This window comes from Pristis pectinata, chromosome 30 (assembly GCF_009764475.1).
Source record: "Pristis pectinata isolate sPriPec2 chromosome 30, sPriPec2.1.pri, whole genome shotgun sequence".
Lineage (NCBI taxonomy): Eukaryota > Metazoa > Chordata > Chondrichthyes > Rhinopristiformes > Pristidae > Pristis > Pristis pectinata.
The window spans coordinates 7,756,812-7,769,529 of NC_067434.1; the positions used below are offsets into that span (position 1 = coordinate 7,756,812).

General features: G+C 41.6%; 1 protein-coding gene across 1 annotated transcript; it reads right to left on the reverse strand.

Moving 5' to 3' along the window:
* Nucleotides 1–2,036: 2,036 nt before the first annotated feature.
* On the reverse strand, nt 2,037–11,367 carry tmem254 (transmembrane protein 254). The gene is made up of 4 exons (XM_052041560.1): nt 11,239–11,367; nt 8,689–8,792; nt 8,241–8,300; nt 2,037–3,490 (listed from the first exon to the last, which is right to left on the reverse strand). Exons 1-4 carry the CDS (start codon nt 11,323–11,325, stop codon nt 3,373–3,375), a joined length of 369 nt encoding a protein of 122 aa, XP_051897520.1. The 5' UTR covers nt 11,326–11,367; the 3' UTR covers nt 2,037–3,372.
* Nucleotides 11,368–12,718: the final 1,351 nt, after the last annotated feature.

The following is a 12,718-nucleotide window of genomic DNA, read 5'->3' on the forward strand; positions in this document are numbered from 1 at the left end:
AGTTCTTCACCTCAAATAAGATATTCTCCTAGCAAGATCTTCCGGTGACCTGTGTGATTTCACGTCATGTTTAGGGGCAGGGTTACAGCTGTTCTGTGGAGGGGAAAGGTTGAGCTGTCATGGTGGCTTTGTGATTTAACCACTAATAGTGATAGGAAATTTAAAATTAAACACCCTGCCAAACATGAAATACATTAGTCATTAAGGGTCCCTACGCTAAAACTCTGCCAGTAATTGCCCAAAATCCATCTGTGAACTGGCAATGTCAAGCAGCAATTGAGGGATTGTTAAGTGTTGGCATGGCTCAGATAATAGAACTATGTCCGAGAGTTATTTTGTTGTAGTTTGAAGTTCCATGTAAGAAACTGACAATACAATTTTGGCTGAAATTGCGTAGTCACACAGCAAGGAAACAGGTCCTTTAGCCCACTGCACCCACATTGACCATCAAACACTCATCTACACTGATCCCACTGTCCCTAGTGTACAGTGGCATGCAAAAGTTTGGGCACCCGGTCAAAATTTCTGTTACTGTGAATAGCTAAGCGAGTAAAAGAAGACTTAATTTCCAAAAGGCATAAAGTTAAAGATGACACATTTCTTTAATATTTTAAGCAAGATTACTTTTTTATTTCCATCTTTTACAGTTTCAAAATAACAAAAAAGGAAAAGGGCCCGAAGCAAAAGTTTGGGCACCCAAGCATGGTCAGTACTTAGTAACACCCACTTTGGCAAGTATACAGGTTGTAAACGCTTTCTGTAGCCAGCTAAGAGTCCTTCAATTCTTGTTCAAACCCTTTTCTCCCCCAAACTTTCCTGCATCCTCACCACAAAATTCAGCATCAGAAGTTTGCAAAGGAACATCTATACAAGCCTGATGCATTTTGGAAACAAGTCCTGTGGACTGATGAAGTTAAAATAGAACTTTTTGGCCGCAATGAGCAAAGGTATGTTTGGAGAAAAAAGGGTGCAGAATTTCATGAAAAGAACACCTCTCCAACTGTTAAGCATGAGGGTGGATTGATTATGCTTTGGGCTTGTATTGCAGCCAGTGGCACAGGGAACATTTCACTGGTAGAGGGAAGAACGAATTCAATTAAATACCAGCAAATTCTGGAAGCAAACATCACACTGTCTGTAAAAAAAAAAGCTGAAGATGAAAAGAGGATGGCTTCTACAACAGGATAACGATCCTAAACACACGCCAAAATCCACAATGGACTACCTCAAGAGGCACAAGCTGAAGGTTTTGCCATGGCCCTCACAGTCCTCCGACCTAACCATCATCGAAAATCTGTGGATAGTCCTCAAAAGAGCAGTGCATGCAAGATGGCCCCAGAATCTCACAGAACTAGAAGCCTTTTGCAAGGAAGAATGGGTGAAAATTCCCCAAACAAGAATTGAAAGACTCTTAGCTGGCTACAGAAATTGTTTACAAGCTGTGATACTTGCCAAAGGGGGTGTTACTAAGTACTGACCATGCAGGGTGCCCAAACTTTTGCTTCGGGCCCTTTTCTTTTAAATTTTTAAATTTTATTTACATCATGGTAACAGGCCCTTCTGGCCCAACGGGTCCGCGCCGCCCATTTTAAACCCAAATTAACCTACCCGTACGTCTTTGCAATGCGGGAGGAAACCGGAGCACCCGGAGGAAACCCACGCAGACACGGGAGAATGTACAAACTCCTTACAGACAGCGATGGGAATTGAACGCTGATTGCTGGCGCTGTAATAGCGTCGCGCTAACCGCTACACTGGAAATAAAGAAGTAATCTTGCTTAAAGTATTAAAGAAATGTGTCATCTTTAATTTTATGCCTTTTGGAAATAAGGTCACCTTTTACTCACTTAGCTATTCACAGTAACAGAAATTTTGACCAGCGGTGCCCAAACTTTTGCATGCCACTGTAGCTGGGTGGCAGGAGAATTGGGGTATGGAGTCACTGTCAATGTTGACTCCATACCCCAATTCTCCTGCCACCCACCTACACTAGGGAGATATTTACAGTGGCCAATTAACCAACCAAGTCTCTGGAATGTGAGGTTGAGAGGTGGGGGGCAGGAGAAATCCACACAGTTACAGGGAGAATGTACAAGCTCCACACAATCAACATAGGAGGTCAGGATCAAACACTGGTCTCTGGAGCTGTGAGACAGCAGCCTTAACTGCTGCATCACAGATGAGTAACTTACAAAATTTCGGCCCACGTCTCAATAGTCAATTTCTTGTGTGGGGCTTCAGTGAAGACCCAAGAGTGAACTGTTAAATGAAGCACACTGAACAGTCAAGCATTCGGATGAGTAATATATGGACATGTTGCAAGGTTTATTTCGACATAATGGAATTAAAAATCATTGCACATAATATGTAAAAGCTTGAAGTTCACAAAATTATGGCCTTTAAGAACAGATACCAGGGTCTGAATTCTCTGCTCCAAGGCTGATATGACTAAGTTCCTTTAGTTCAATCAGTGTTTTCAATGATCCACACTATTAACCAGACCAGGGAAGTTGCAAGTGTGTGCACAGCCCAATCCAACCTGGTGGAAGAGCCAACAGACTGGTTATCTTCACTCGTGCTTCTTAGGGTGTTGCAGAAGGAGCCTATGAAAAAGTGGATGCATCCTGCCTGACCATGGTACAGAAATGAGATAGAACCGACTGAGCTTAATTCCACTCAAAAGTTTTCTCTTTAAATAATCAATTTGCCATCAACAGTTGCAGGCACTGTCTGGTAGACAGGGAGGCCTTCACTTTCCCAAGTTGCAGAAACTTGATTTTCATTCCTTTCACAATGAAAGGTTGAGAGATGATCTGACTGAGGTGATTAAAGTTGATTTGATGGGGTAAGTACCGAGTATGTTTCACCTAGCAGAGGAAATCTAGTGTCACACTTTAAAAAACAATCCAGGCTATTCAGCTGTGGAGACAAGGGTAATCATTTTCCACACAAAGAGCAGTGGAAACTCTTTCCAATTGGTGAAAAGATTGGAAATCGTCAACTGAGCTTTTCAAGACTGGGAATGCTGTATTTTTAGTGGATAAGGATCTCAAGAGAAGCACACCAAAGGCAGAAATATGGAACTGAGGTACATCTTCAATGGTGGAACAGGCTTCAAGGCTGAATGGCCTCCAGTGATTCCTAATGTTATAAAAGCAGGAGATTATTCATTTTAAATGGGTGACTGACATTTTGACTTGAAAACCTAAGCTGGTATAAGTAATGAAACAGTACGTGAGAATAGCCAGTGATTTGGTTGCAGATCTCAACCAGAGATTATTGGTCACATTATTAGAAATACACCAACCCCATTAATTTTAAGACTTCACTTTCCCTGAAAACGGAGGAAATTTGAGATGTTTTGTCGGGTCTTCACTTTTTCTTCTGCTCTGGTTTGTACGAAAGCAGGAGCTGGAGGGAGGTGATCCCAAACAAAAATGTTTGAAACGCCCACTTGATTCGAGTACTTAGGCTTGTGATCCCTTTGTCGCTGTGTGAGGTAAAGAGAAAGATGGTTAACGTTAATGAGGACTGCGAGACAATTGCACCCGTGCCCAGACTCCATCCTACCAATGGCATCCAGACTCACAGCAATTCCCTCTAACCATAAAAAAGGAATTGCAAAGCCATCTTGATTCATGCAAAGCGGATTCAGAAAAATCTAGGAAGAGATTTCTTCAGAGACAAACTTTATGATTTGAACCAGATTTTGGCAAAGTAATAAATGTTGATCCTGCCTACTTCATGATAAATCAGCTCAGTCCATGTACGTGCCTTACAACAGAGACTCGTTACCGCCACCAGAACAACCTTCCGATTATTTAGCATACATTCTCCTTTAAACAGGAGGATCAAGAAAATAAAACTCAATTTGTATTTTTCATCCTTCACCAAAGCAATTGGTAATTGTGACAAAATGTAGCATGACAAGAATTTTCTTAATAAACATATTGCACCAAGGCTTCAAACATGCCTGCCAGTCCTTTGCCTTTAAGGTGCCTCTCCTTCTAAACTGCTCCACTGGAACACTGTGAGTGGAAGGGGTGGTCTTCCACTTCTTCATGAAGGGCTCACCCTGTGAGTTCTCTAACCAGCTGTGGCTGAGTAGGTAGCACTCATTTCTGAATTAGAAGGCTATGGGTATGTCTCATGACAAAATTTAGGGAGATACTCCAGTGAGGCACGAAGGGAAAACTGTACTGTTGGAGGTGCCGTCTTTCAGAAAAGATAAAAGATGTTTGCTCTCCCTAGTGGATACAACATGGCATTAATTTGAATACAAACAGAGGAGCTCTCCTTCATGCCTTGGCCAACATTTATCCCTCCAATAGCACCCCTAAGACAGATCATCTGTTTGTGGAAACCTCCTGTGCACAATTGGGCTGCCATATTTTCATCAGACCCATTACATTTCAAAAGTATTTCATTGAATATGAGACAATTTGGAAATGTAAAAGTTCTGTTTAAATACAGGTTATCTCATAAGACAGAATTGGGAGACAGCCCACATTTTAATTATGTGCTGCTGGAATACACCTGGACTGCATGATGTACATCTTTATTAGAGTTATGAGGAGACAGGTTTCTGGTATTTGTGGCAACATTTGAAACATTGTTTTTTTTTATCAAAAGTAATATATAAATAATATGGTCTTATATCAAAAATATTGTTTTTAATCAGAAGTTTTATGCAGAGTAGGCTATGCAAATAGACAGAACTGAGATCTTTATGATGATAATGGTCTTCAAATATTTACTTTGACATAGTTTTAGGCTGGGAGCAACGCCAACAAAATATGATCCAAAGATTTATTTCCCTCTCAACAGACTAATGTTTCAGAACAAGAGCTCATTGGGAGGGGGGTGGGGGAAGAATTTAATTCAACCATGATGTTTAAGAAAGAAAATTCTTGGAAGAAACTTCTTGTCAGAAATTCATCCAGGCGATGTATTCATCTCATAGGAAAAGTGGGCCACAGACTGCAGGAGCCTGTTTTGGAGTACTTGCTGGGTATCAGTGCAACAGCTTTAGCTCAAGCAGATCCATTTCTGTGGTTAACAAGCTCAAGCCTAGGCTTCTGCCTCAAATTCTCCACCAGAAGACAAAGTTAAATAAGATGTGCCGGCAGGGATCCTGCTCCTCTTCTCTCCCCTTCCTTGCCAGAATGAAGAAGGAGGGAATCTTGATGTCAGCCTGGAGGTTTTCCCCAGAGGTTCATCTCAGAGTCAAGGTTGTGAACCATCTGGTTCAGCTTCAGACCCGTTGCCAGGGAGACAGATGGGATTAGTGCCTTGTGAACAAAACTTGATGAGGGACTGAAGATGATGGCTTTAGATTCCCCAATACTTAGTTATGCTAAATCCCATCAGTACAGAGTGATACATGGAATTCTCAACAAATTACTGATTCTGTTATAATTGCCAAAGCACAGTGCCAAAAAATGAATAAAAGACACAGTTTCATTGCAGAAAGCAAACATTTTGTCAAATAAATATCTTGCTGGTAAGTTGCAAACTGCAGCAGAGTACAGATATCGAACAATGGATAAGAGTTGATGAGCTTACAGAATCTGAAGAGTTCCTTCACTGAGGGAAGAGTTAGTTCAGGGGATTCATTCTGAGACCAACGGGCTGCTGACCCCCACCACTTGACTGTAAATCTACCTTCCTCTTCCTGGGCTGTTCAACCATGAAAGATGCAACTAAAAGAATCACAGCATGTTTTGCAAATAGCACACAACACACTCCACCCATCCCACACTCTGCACACACACATATCCTGCACACACCACCCATCTCACACCTTGCATACACTCTACATGCACACATACACAGGTAGTCAATTTTCCCCTCCCTAAAACAGAAATAACTGGACCCACCACAGCACACCCAGCGGTGCTTCAGGAATTGTAATTGGCTTTGTGCCAATTCTACTTCTAACTGAGAGGGCAGCTGGTTTCACAACTCATACAAAAGATGGTTCTTTCCAATATTCCCTTAGTACTGCACAGAGGTTTTATTTATACCAGCCTTTTTGGCAGCAGCCCATAGTAAACAGCTTTACTAAATTCAACTCCAGAAAGGGACAAGCTCAACTTTGAACTCCTAACTTCAGGATTACTAATTAATTGCCATAATTAGCATCAGAGAATTCAGCCCATCAGTAAGTGCCTATGTCAGCTCAAAATATTTACCCATGTTTTTGAATAAAGGATTAAAATCTTATTTGTACATCATCACAAGAGAAGATACTTTCTGCCCTAGCCCTAAAAATCCTGGCCATTGTTGATCCTGTCTCTTTCACACCCCCTGCTGGCTCTCTGCAGGATTTCCAGGAGAGGTCCACTTGGTTCATATCATTGAATCCACTGAACATAGAACAGTACAGCACAGGTTTCAATAACGTGAAAGGTACGTGGATTATTCCTGAATTTGTATTTGTTTTAATTTCTCTGCATCTGTGAAACAAAATCTGTGGCTCTTAGGAAAGATCTGATCACATAGAAAGCTTTCAGTACTTCAGAGCACTCCAAAGCATTTCATAGTGAATGAAATACTTTACATCCGCATTTACTATTATAATTATGAAAATTCAGGAGGCAATTACCCAGAAAATGGATAGTCTGGTGCTGTTTTTTTCTAATGCTGTGCATCCAAAAATCAATTTTATCCAGAGTCAATCAAATTAGTCATCATTTTTGGATGAAATTGTACCGATCATAGTCTTTGTTACTAAATCTGATTATTTTTCCCTTTACACTCACTGTGTCCTCCTGCTTTTTACACTCACTCTGCATTCTGCTATTGAGGAATATTTGCATAACAAATGGCTGAACAGCCTCAAGGTGTGAATGACTTAACTCCTATTGCTATGAACTCAGGGGGTTAAATGGCCCACTAATATTGCTATACACTCTCCAAAGGTCTAAGTGACCTATTCCCGTCCCTATACAAACATGAGCAGCTTAATGGCCTAGGCTTCTTCCTGTGGTCCTTCAATCTTGATACATACCTAATCATGTTTTGCACCATTTGTACAGCAATGGCCTTGCATGACAGCTTCTTCCACAACACAGGTGAGGGGGTGGGGAAGGGAGGAGGGAAGATTCCATTTTATGAGTCTAATTCCCAGACATCCGAAAACTTATCCTTTTTGACCACACTACCAATAATGAGCAGTTCCATTCTGACACAGGGGCAATGAGGTGGACATTCATTCACTAGTTCTGCTCTGAGATCAAGTATTCCACTTGTGGCAAACACTTAAACACATTCCCAGGAGATAAAGGTGTGCTCATACTGCAGAGCAATGGGAAATACTCCTCATCCTCAGTATGTTCCAACCGGAAACAACAGTTGCCAAGAGGACGGACAGAGGACTGTTCATACATTATATCTAATAAGCCTGTTCTAATGCCCAGTACCCTTATCGTCAGCATCTTTCACTGGGGCACCACTTTTATCATGCCTTGCTGATGAATAAAGGGACCTCTGGGTCTAATTTTAATGCAATGAAAGTCTCTCCTGTCCCCTTTGGCACAAGGTAGGTTTGCTCTGCTTGTCACAGTCCACAAAAGGAAAAGGATAATAAATGAAAGAGCAAACAGACAAAAACAATTCTAAAGCCCCTTTCATGAGCCCAGGTTGTTCCCAAACTCTTTTTAGCTAAGGAAATATTTTCTGATGCAGTCATTGCAATATAGAAAATGAGAAAGGCAGTCTGCATACAGTAAAGCTCCCATGATCAATGTGATAATGATTTGACGATGGGAACCAGGGATAATTCCCTCCTCCAAAAAAAACCTTGGAGTCTTGTTATTTCATGGAACCTGTCAGAGGATAGGAGGAGCCATGGTTTCATCAAAACTTGACTTGATTTTTGCTCATAAATTTCTAGACTGAGGCTCAACCCAACCTTCTGATTCAGAAGCAAGGATGCTAACACATGAAGCAAGGATCATTGCACAAAGCCATCCCTAATTTGGTCATCTCATTTAAAGGGGTCACAGGATGGCAGTGGTGGAAGAATGTGAAATTATACCAGGTTAATAAGGGGGATACTCTTACAAGAATGTGGCAGCCCCAAGGAGACTTTACATGTCTACCTAATCTGGGGTTGATGTCAAATTATCCTTTTATGCCCAAAATGGAAAGTGCTTATGTCTCAGCTACCCAAGCAACAAACAAATGAACAGGGTGAAAAAAAATGAGATGAACCAGAAAATATGAAGCAGCCTCACCTGCAGAGTTTTACACTGTACAGTGCCTCAGCAATATGGACCAACCAGGCCAACCAGTAGCTGGAAATGATTGGAAGAAAAACATAGATTTATCCAAAACAGCAGCAACAGAATACAATTAGATGCAGTTCATAATTTCTGCCTGCACTCTACTGCCTTGTGAACGACAGTAGCCACAACTATACAATGGTCCAGACTTGTGGCTGGGTTTTAGACTAAATTCTGAAGATTAATTTCCACATAATACAGGCTGTTAATCCCATGGATCTTTTGAACTACTTAGGGTGCGGTCCTAAGTGAAGCCTCTCCAGTTCCACAAGGCATAAACAGGGGAGATCAATTGAGAGACCGAGGTTTGAAGGGGCAAATGAACAGGGTTTAGTGGATGAAGGTGGGGATTGGAAGGGAGGACCTGGAGGGTGGTAGTGCCAGAATACACCCAACTTACCCGATGTATAAATGGGGGTGATATTTGTCCACCAGATACTTGGAGAAGTTGCCCCACAGTCCCAGGCTCTTGTATGGAATGGTCTGTGGCCAAAACATCAGTAGCTGGAAAGAAGAACCACCCATATTTTGCAAAGTAACAAATAAAGAAAAACCTTTCATCCAACATTTAGGAGAAACATCTTCACCCAGACCACAGTGAGTGGGTAGAAGTCACAACCATAGGAAGCAAAAAGCAGAGAGGCATTTAGGGGGATTGGATGAGAAGAATGTCTTGTACGAACAGGTTTGTGTAGGGCAGAAGCAACAGCATATAGCCAGACAGAACGTCCTGCTTCTGTGGTGCAAGTTCTATGCGAGACTATTTCTGAATTACAAATAAGCACGGTGACACTTTTCAATTGATACAGCTACTCTAGTCAACTGCAAAAATATTAAATCTCTCATCCATTCCTCACAACCTGCCTCCTACAGTTATTCCAATCGCCTGCTCTGGTAGTCCACATTTCAATAATGACGTTCCTTGCTCAGAGTTTATGCCCTGATGCCTGCCCTTCACCAGCTGACCCCAGGCCCATCTAATGGCTTATGTCCCTGAATCTGGACCATCTGAAACCAAAGGACATAAAGCCACAGCCAACTGGACATGTCTCTCTCCCTTGACCCTTGCCTAGGTTTGAAGGTGAGATGCAGCAGACCACAATGTACAGCACAGCTGAATAGCCCTCTGTTACTCTCTGCCTTAGTGACTTCTCTTGTCAAATGTACCTCTGGCACCTGTCCAGGACCTGGAATGTCAACTCCTATGGGATATATTCATTGTATGGACAACCTCCTCTAACCTGCTGCATTATTCTCTTGAAATCCCAATGATAAAAAGACAATAAAACATTGAGATTAAAAAGTACAGTTCAGAAAGACAGTAGAATCCGTTTGAAGGACAATTTAAATTCACAAACAAACAGTAGACTGATAAGCCTGGTCATAGCTTTATTCAAGACAAAAACATTTATATCAAGTTAGGTTAAGCAATAAGGTAAAAATGGGACATGGCACATATACCATGTCCATGTCCCATTATGTGACCAAACAGGAACTGATCACTCACCTGCACCAGTGGACAACAAAGACAAAGAACAGATGCTTATTGAATGCAGTCGGCGGGGTCGACTTCAACACGCTAAGTCCAGTCTGCAGTCTGACTTCCTGAGGAATTCTAACACAGCTGCTCAGCTGAGTGGAATAGTGATGATTTGTAACAGTGATGGGAGTCCTGATAACATTTGTAGAATGTGCAATTGTCAATCTGAATAACGTTATTTGGTTACAGGATGCTAGTGATAAAGGCAACCTTCAATAAGGGACAAGCATTGTGAAGACTGTTCCTACGTACCACACCACCCAATCGAACAATGACTTGCTTCCCATTTTGAAAGAATTGAGAGAAATGTTCTTTTATATTTAATACACCTATTATTTTCCTTCCATGGGTTGTCTGTGGTGGTGTTTCAGAGATTTATGTAATTCCTCAAGGTTTCAGGATAATCTAGGATACTTGGCAACTTTAGCCCTGAGTAACACATCTTTGACTGATGAAGGGAGGAGGGTGGATGAGGAATGGTGGCGAGAAACAGGGAGACGCATAGTCACACAGAGCACCAGGAAAGTAAGGAGTACATTATATGAAGAACTACCAGCAATCTGATTGTGGAAAGAATAAATCAACAAAGAGAGGCCAACCTCTTTCATTAGGAGCCCAGAAATACCCAGGAATTTCTCAGAGCTGAGGAGGCCAAGACGTCAAATTTGTTCATGGCAGAGAAAGATTTTTAGATTTTAGAGGAATCAAGGGTGATGGAGACCTGGCATGAAAGTCAAGTTGAGGTCAAGATCAGTTTAGCCATGACATAATGGAATGGCAGAGCAAGCTCAAGGAGCAGTGTGCCACATATTTCTTATGTTTACCGATTTATTTTGCAGAGGAGGTCTACCCATAGCACAGACTGCACAGGGTCCTCTGCAAGTTTTTATCCCTACTCCAAACTGCACCTTTCACCAGAAATCTGCCTTTAGCTCCCCACCTAATTTGAATGGGGAAGGAATAATGGGGTAGGGGTGCAAAAATGTAAAAATAAATCACAATCCCAGTCCAAAATCCTATCCACCAAAGTTCACTGTGGAAAAAACATCAATAGCAGATTTGAAGACTGGATTAAACAAACCACAAAGCACACGATAGCCATATAGCCCTGTTACCCTCTGTATAAACTTACTAATGAATCAGTAGTTGGGGAAGGAATAACTGGTGGAGGAGAAAGGCATCACTGGAACTCTAAATCCAGGCTGGGTGTGTGCTGCCTCCACTGAAGGATGGCACTTAAGTAAGAAAAAAATGACTGCAAATTAGCTGCCTTTTAACATACAAACTTGCTATTTTGCAGAGATAGCAGAGGTCCCACTGCACATTTTTATCCCAAATCCGTAAATGCAGTCCTAAGCAAATACTGACAGGATGCCTGCAACCAGGCTGACACATTCCAAACTGACTTACAGTGAAATAGCCAAAGGATCCAGTAATGACCGCCATCCAGAAGAAGCTAATCCTTTTAAAGTAAGCACCAGAGACCTCAGCAGACATTCTTTCCACGAGCTCCTTACTGGCAACTTCCTTTTCAAACAACTACAGTATTGTTTAGGGGTTCAAAGGTCACTAGCTCAATTTCACTTCCTGTTTGATTTCTTAAAGGTAGACCGCCCACTTAAGAGGGGAGATTAAGATCTAGAAATACAAATAATGAACAGCTCAGTTACAAAAAAGTGTTAGCTAACAAATCATAAAATCCTTCACTGCACAGAATAAAGCAAGCCTGCCTTCCGTGAGGCCTGGGAGCAGTGTGAGGGTTGAGGCCGGGATGAATGAGGCGGAAGACAGCGCAAAGCATAAGGGCCAAATTATTTCGATAATTGTGTGGATCAACTGGCAGATGAAGTTGTTATTTTACTGCACCGTGTCTCATGTCCTTGTTGCGTTTTAAACAATAATGAGGTAGAAATTCGCCTTCAGCTGCAGAATGAAATGGCCAGCATCACACCATCAATGAAAGTAACGGGGTAATAGAGGCAAGAACTCCGTTTAACTAATGCCCGAGATGAATTTCTACTCTGTGCTTCAGGCCTCGTTATTATTCAATATTTGTGTCATATACTGTATTTTGGATTTGTTTTTATGCAGTTTATTGAATTTGTAGCCCTTCTATATACAAGTTGACTTTGGCATCATGACAAGTTTTTTTTACACATGTATCCCATCCACTTACGTCAAAATGTCGGGCAACATTCTGACATTCTCAACATAAACAAAATATGATGCATTTGCACATTTTGTAAGAAAGACTGTAATGCAATGTGTAGATGTAATACATTAAAACATATAATTATATTCCTAATAATAAAATGATTTACATTTTTTGCATTAAGTTTGTGAAAGCTGTGATTTGTCTCCTAACTTGGCAGAACCAGGAATTCGAACGGTCTTGTGAATTTCCAGAATACTGGTAATAATGGCACATCTAGGAGGTACAACATCACATTGGTGCAGAAGTTCTGAGAATAAATGGTCTAAGCCTTCACAAATGATTTATCAAAATCCCTCAATACGTGACACTAATCTGCAAACCAGTGCTAGTTTTAAATTTAAAATCAAAATTTTTGAAAGAACTAAATTTGCACAGTGCCTCAGGTGAGAGAGAAGGGTGAGACAGAGGCTGGTAGGTGATCGCTGGAAACAGGTGAAGTGGGGGATGATGGGCAGATGGAACCAGATAGGGAAGGGGAGAGTTGAGAGACGGAGGCTGGTGGGCGATTGGTGGAAACAGATAAGGAAAAAAATTAGGCAGATTGAGCCAGCGAGGGGAGGTTGGAAGGTGATGTGGAACCGGATAATGGAAGGATGATGGGCAGATGGAACCAGGTGGGAGAGGGTGACAAATTTAGAGGGGGGGGGCACAGAAAAGGTGAACGAAACCATAGAG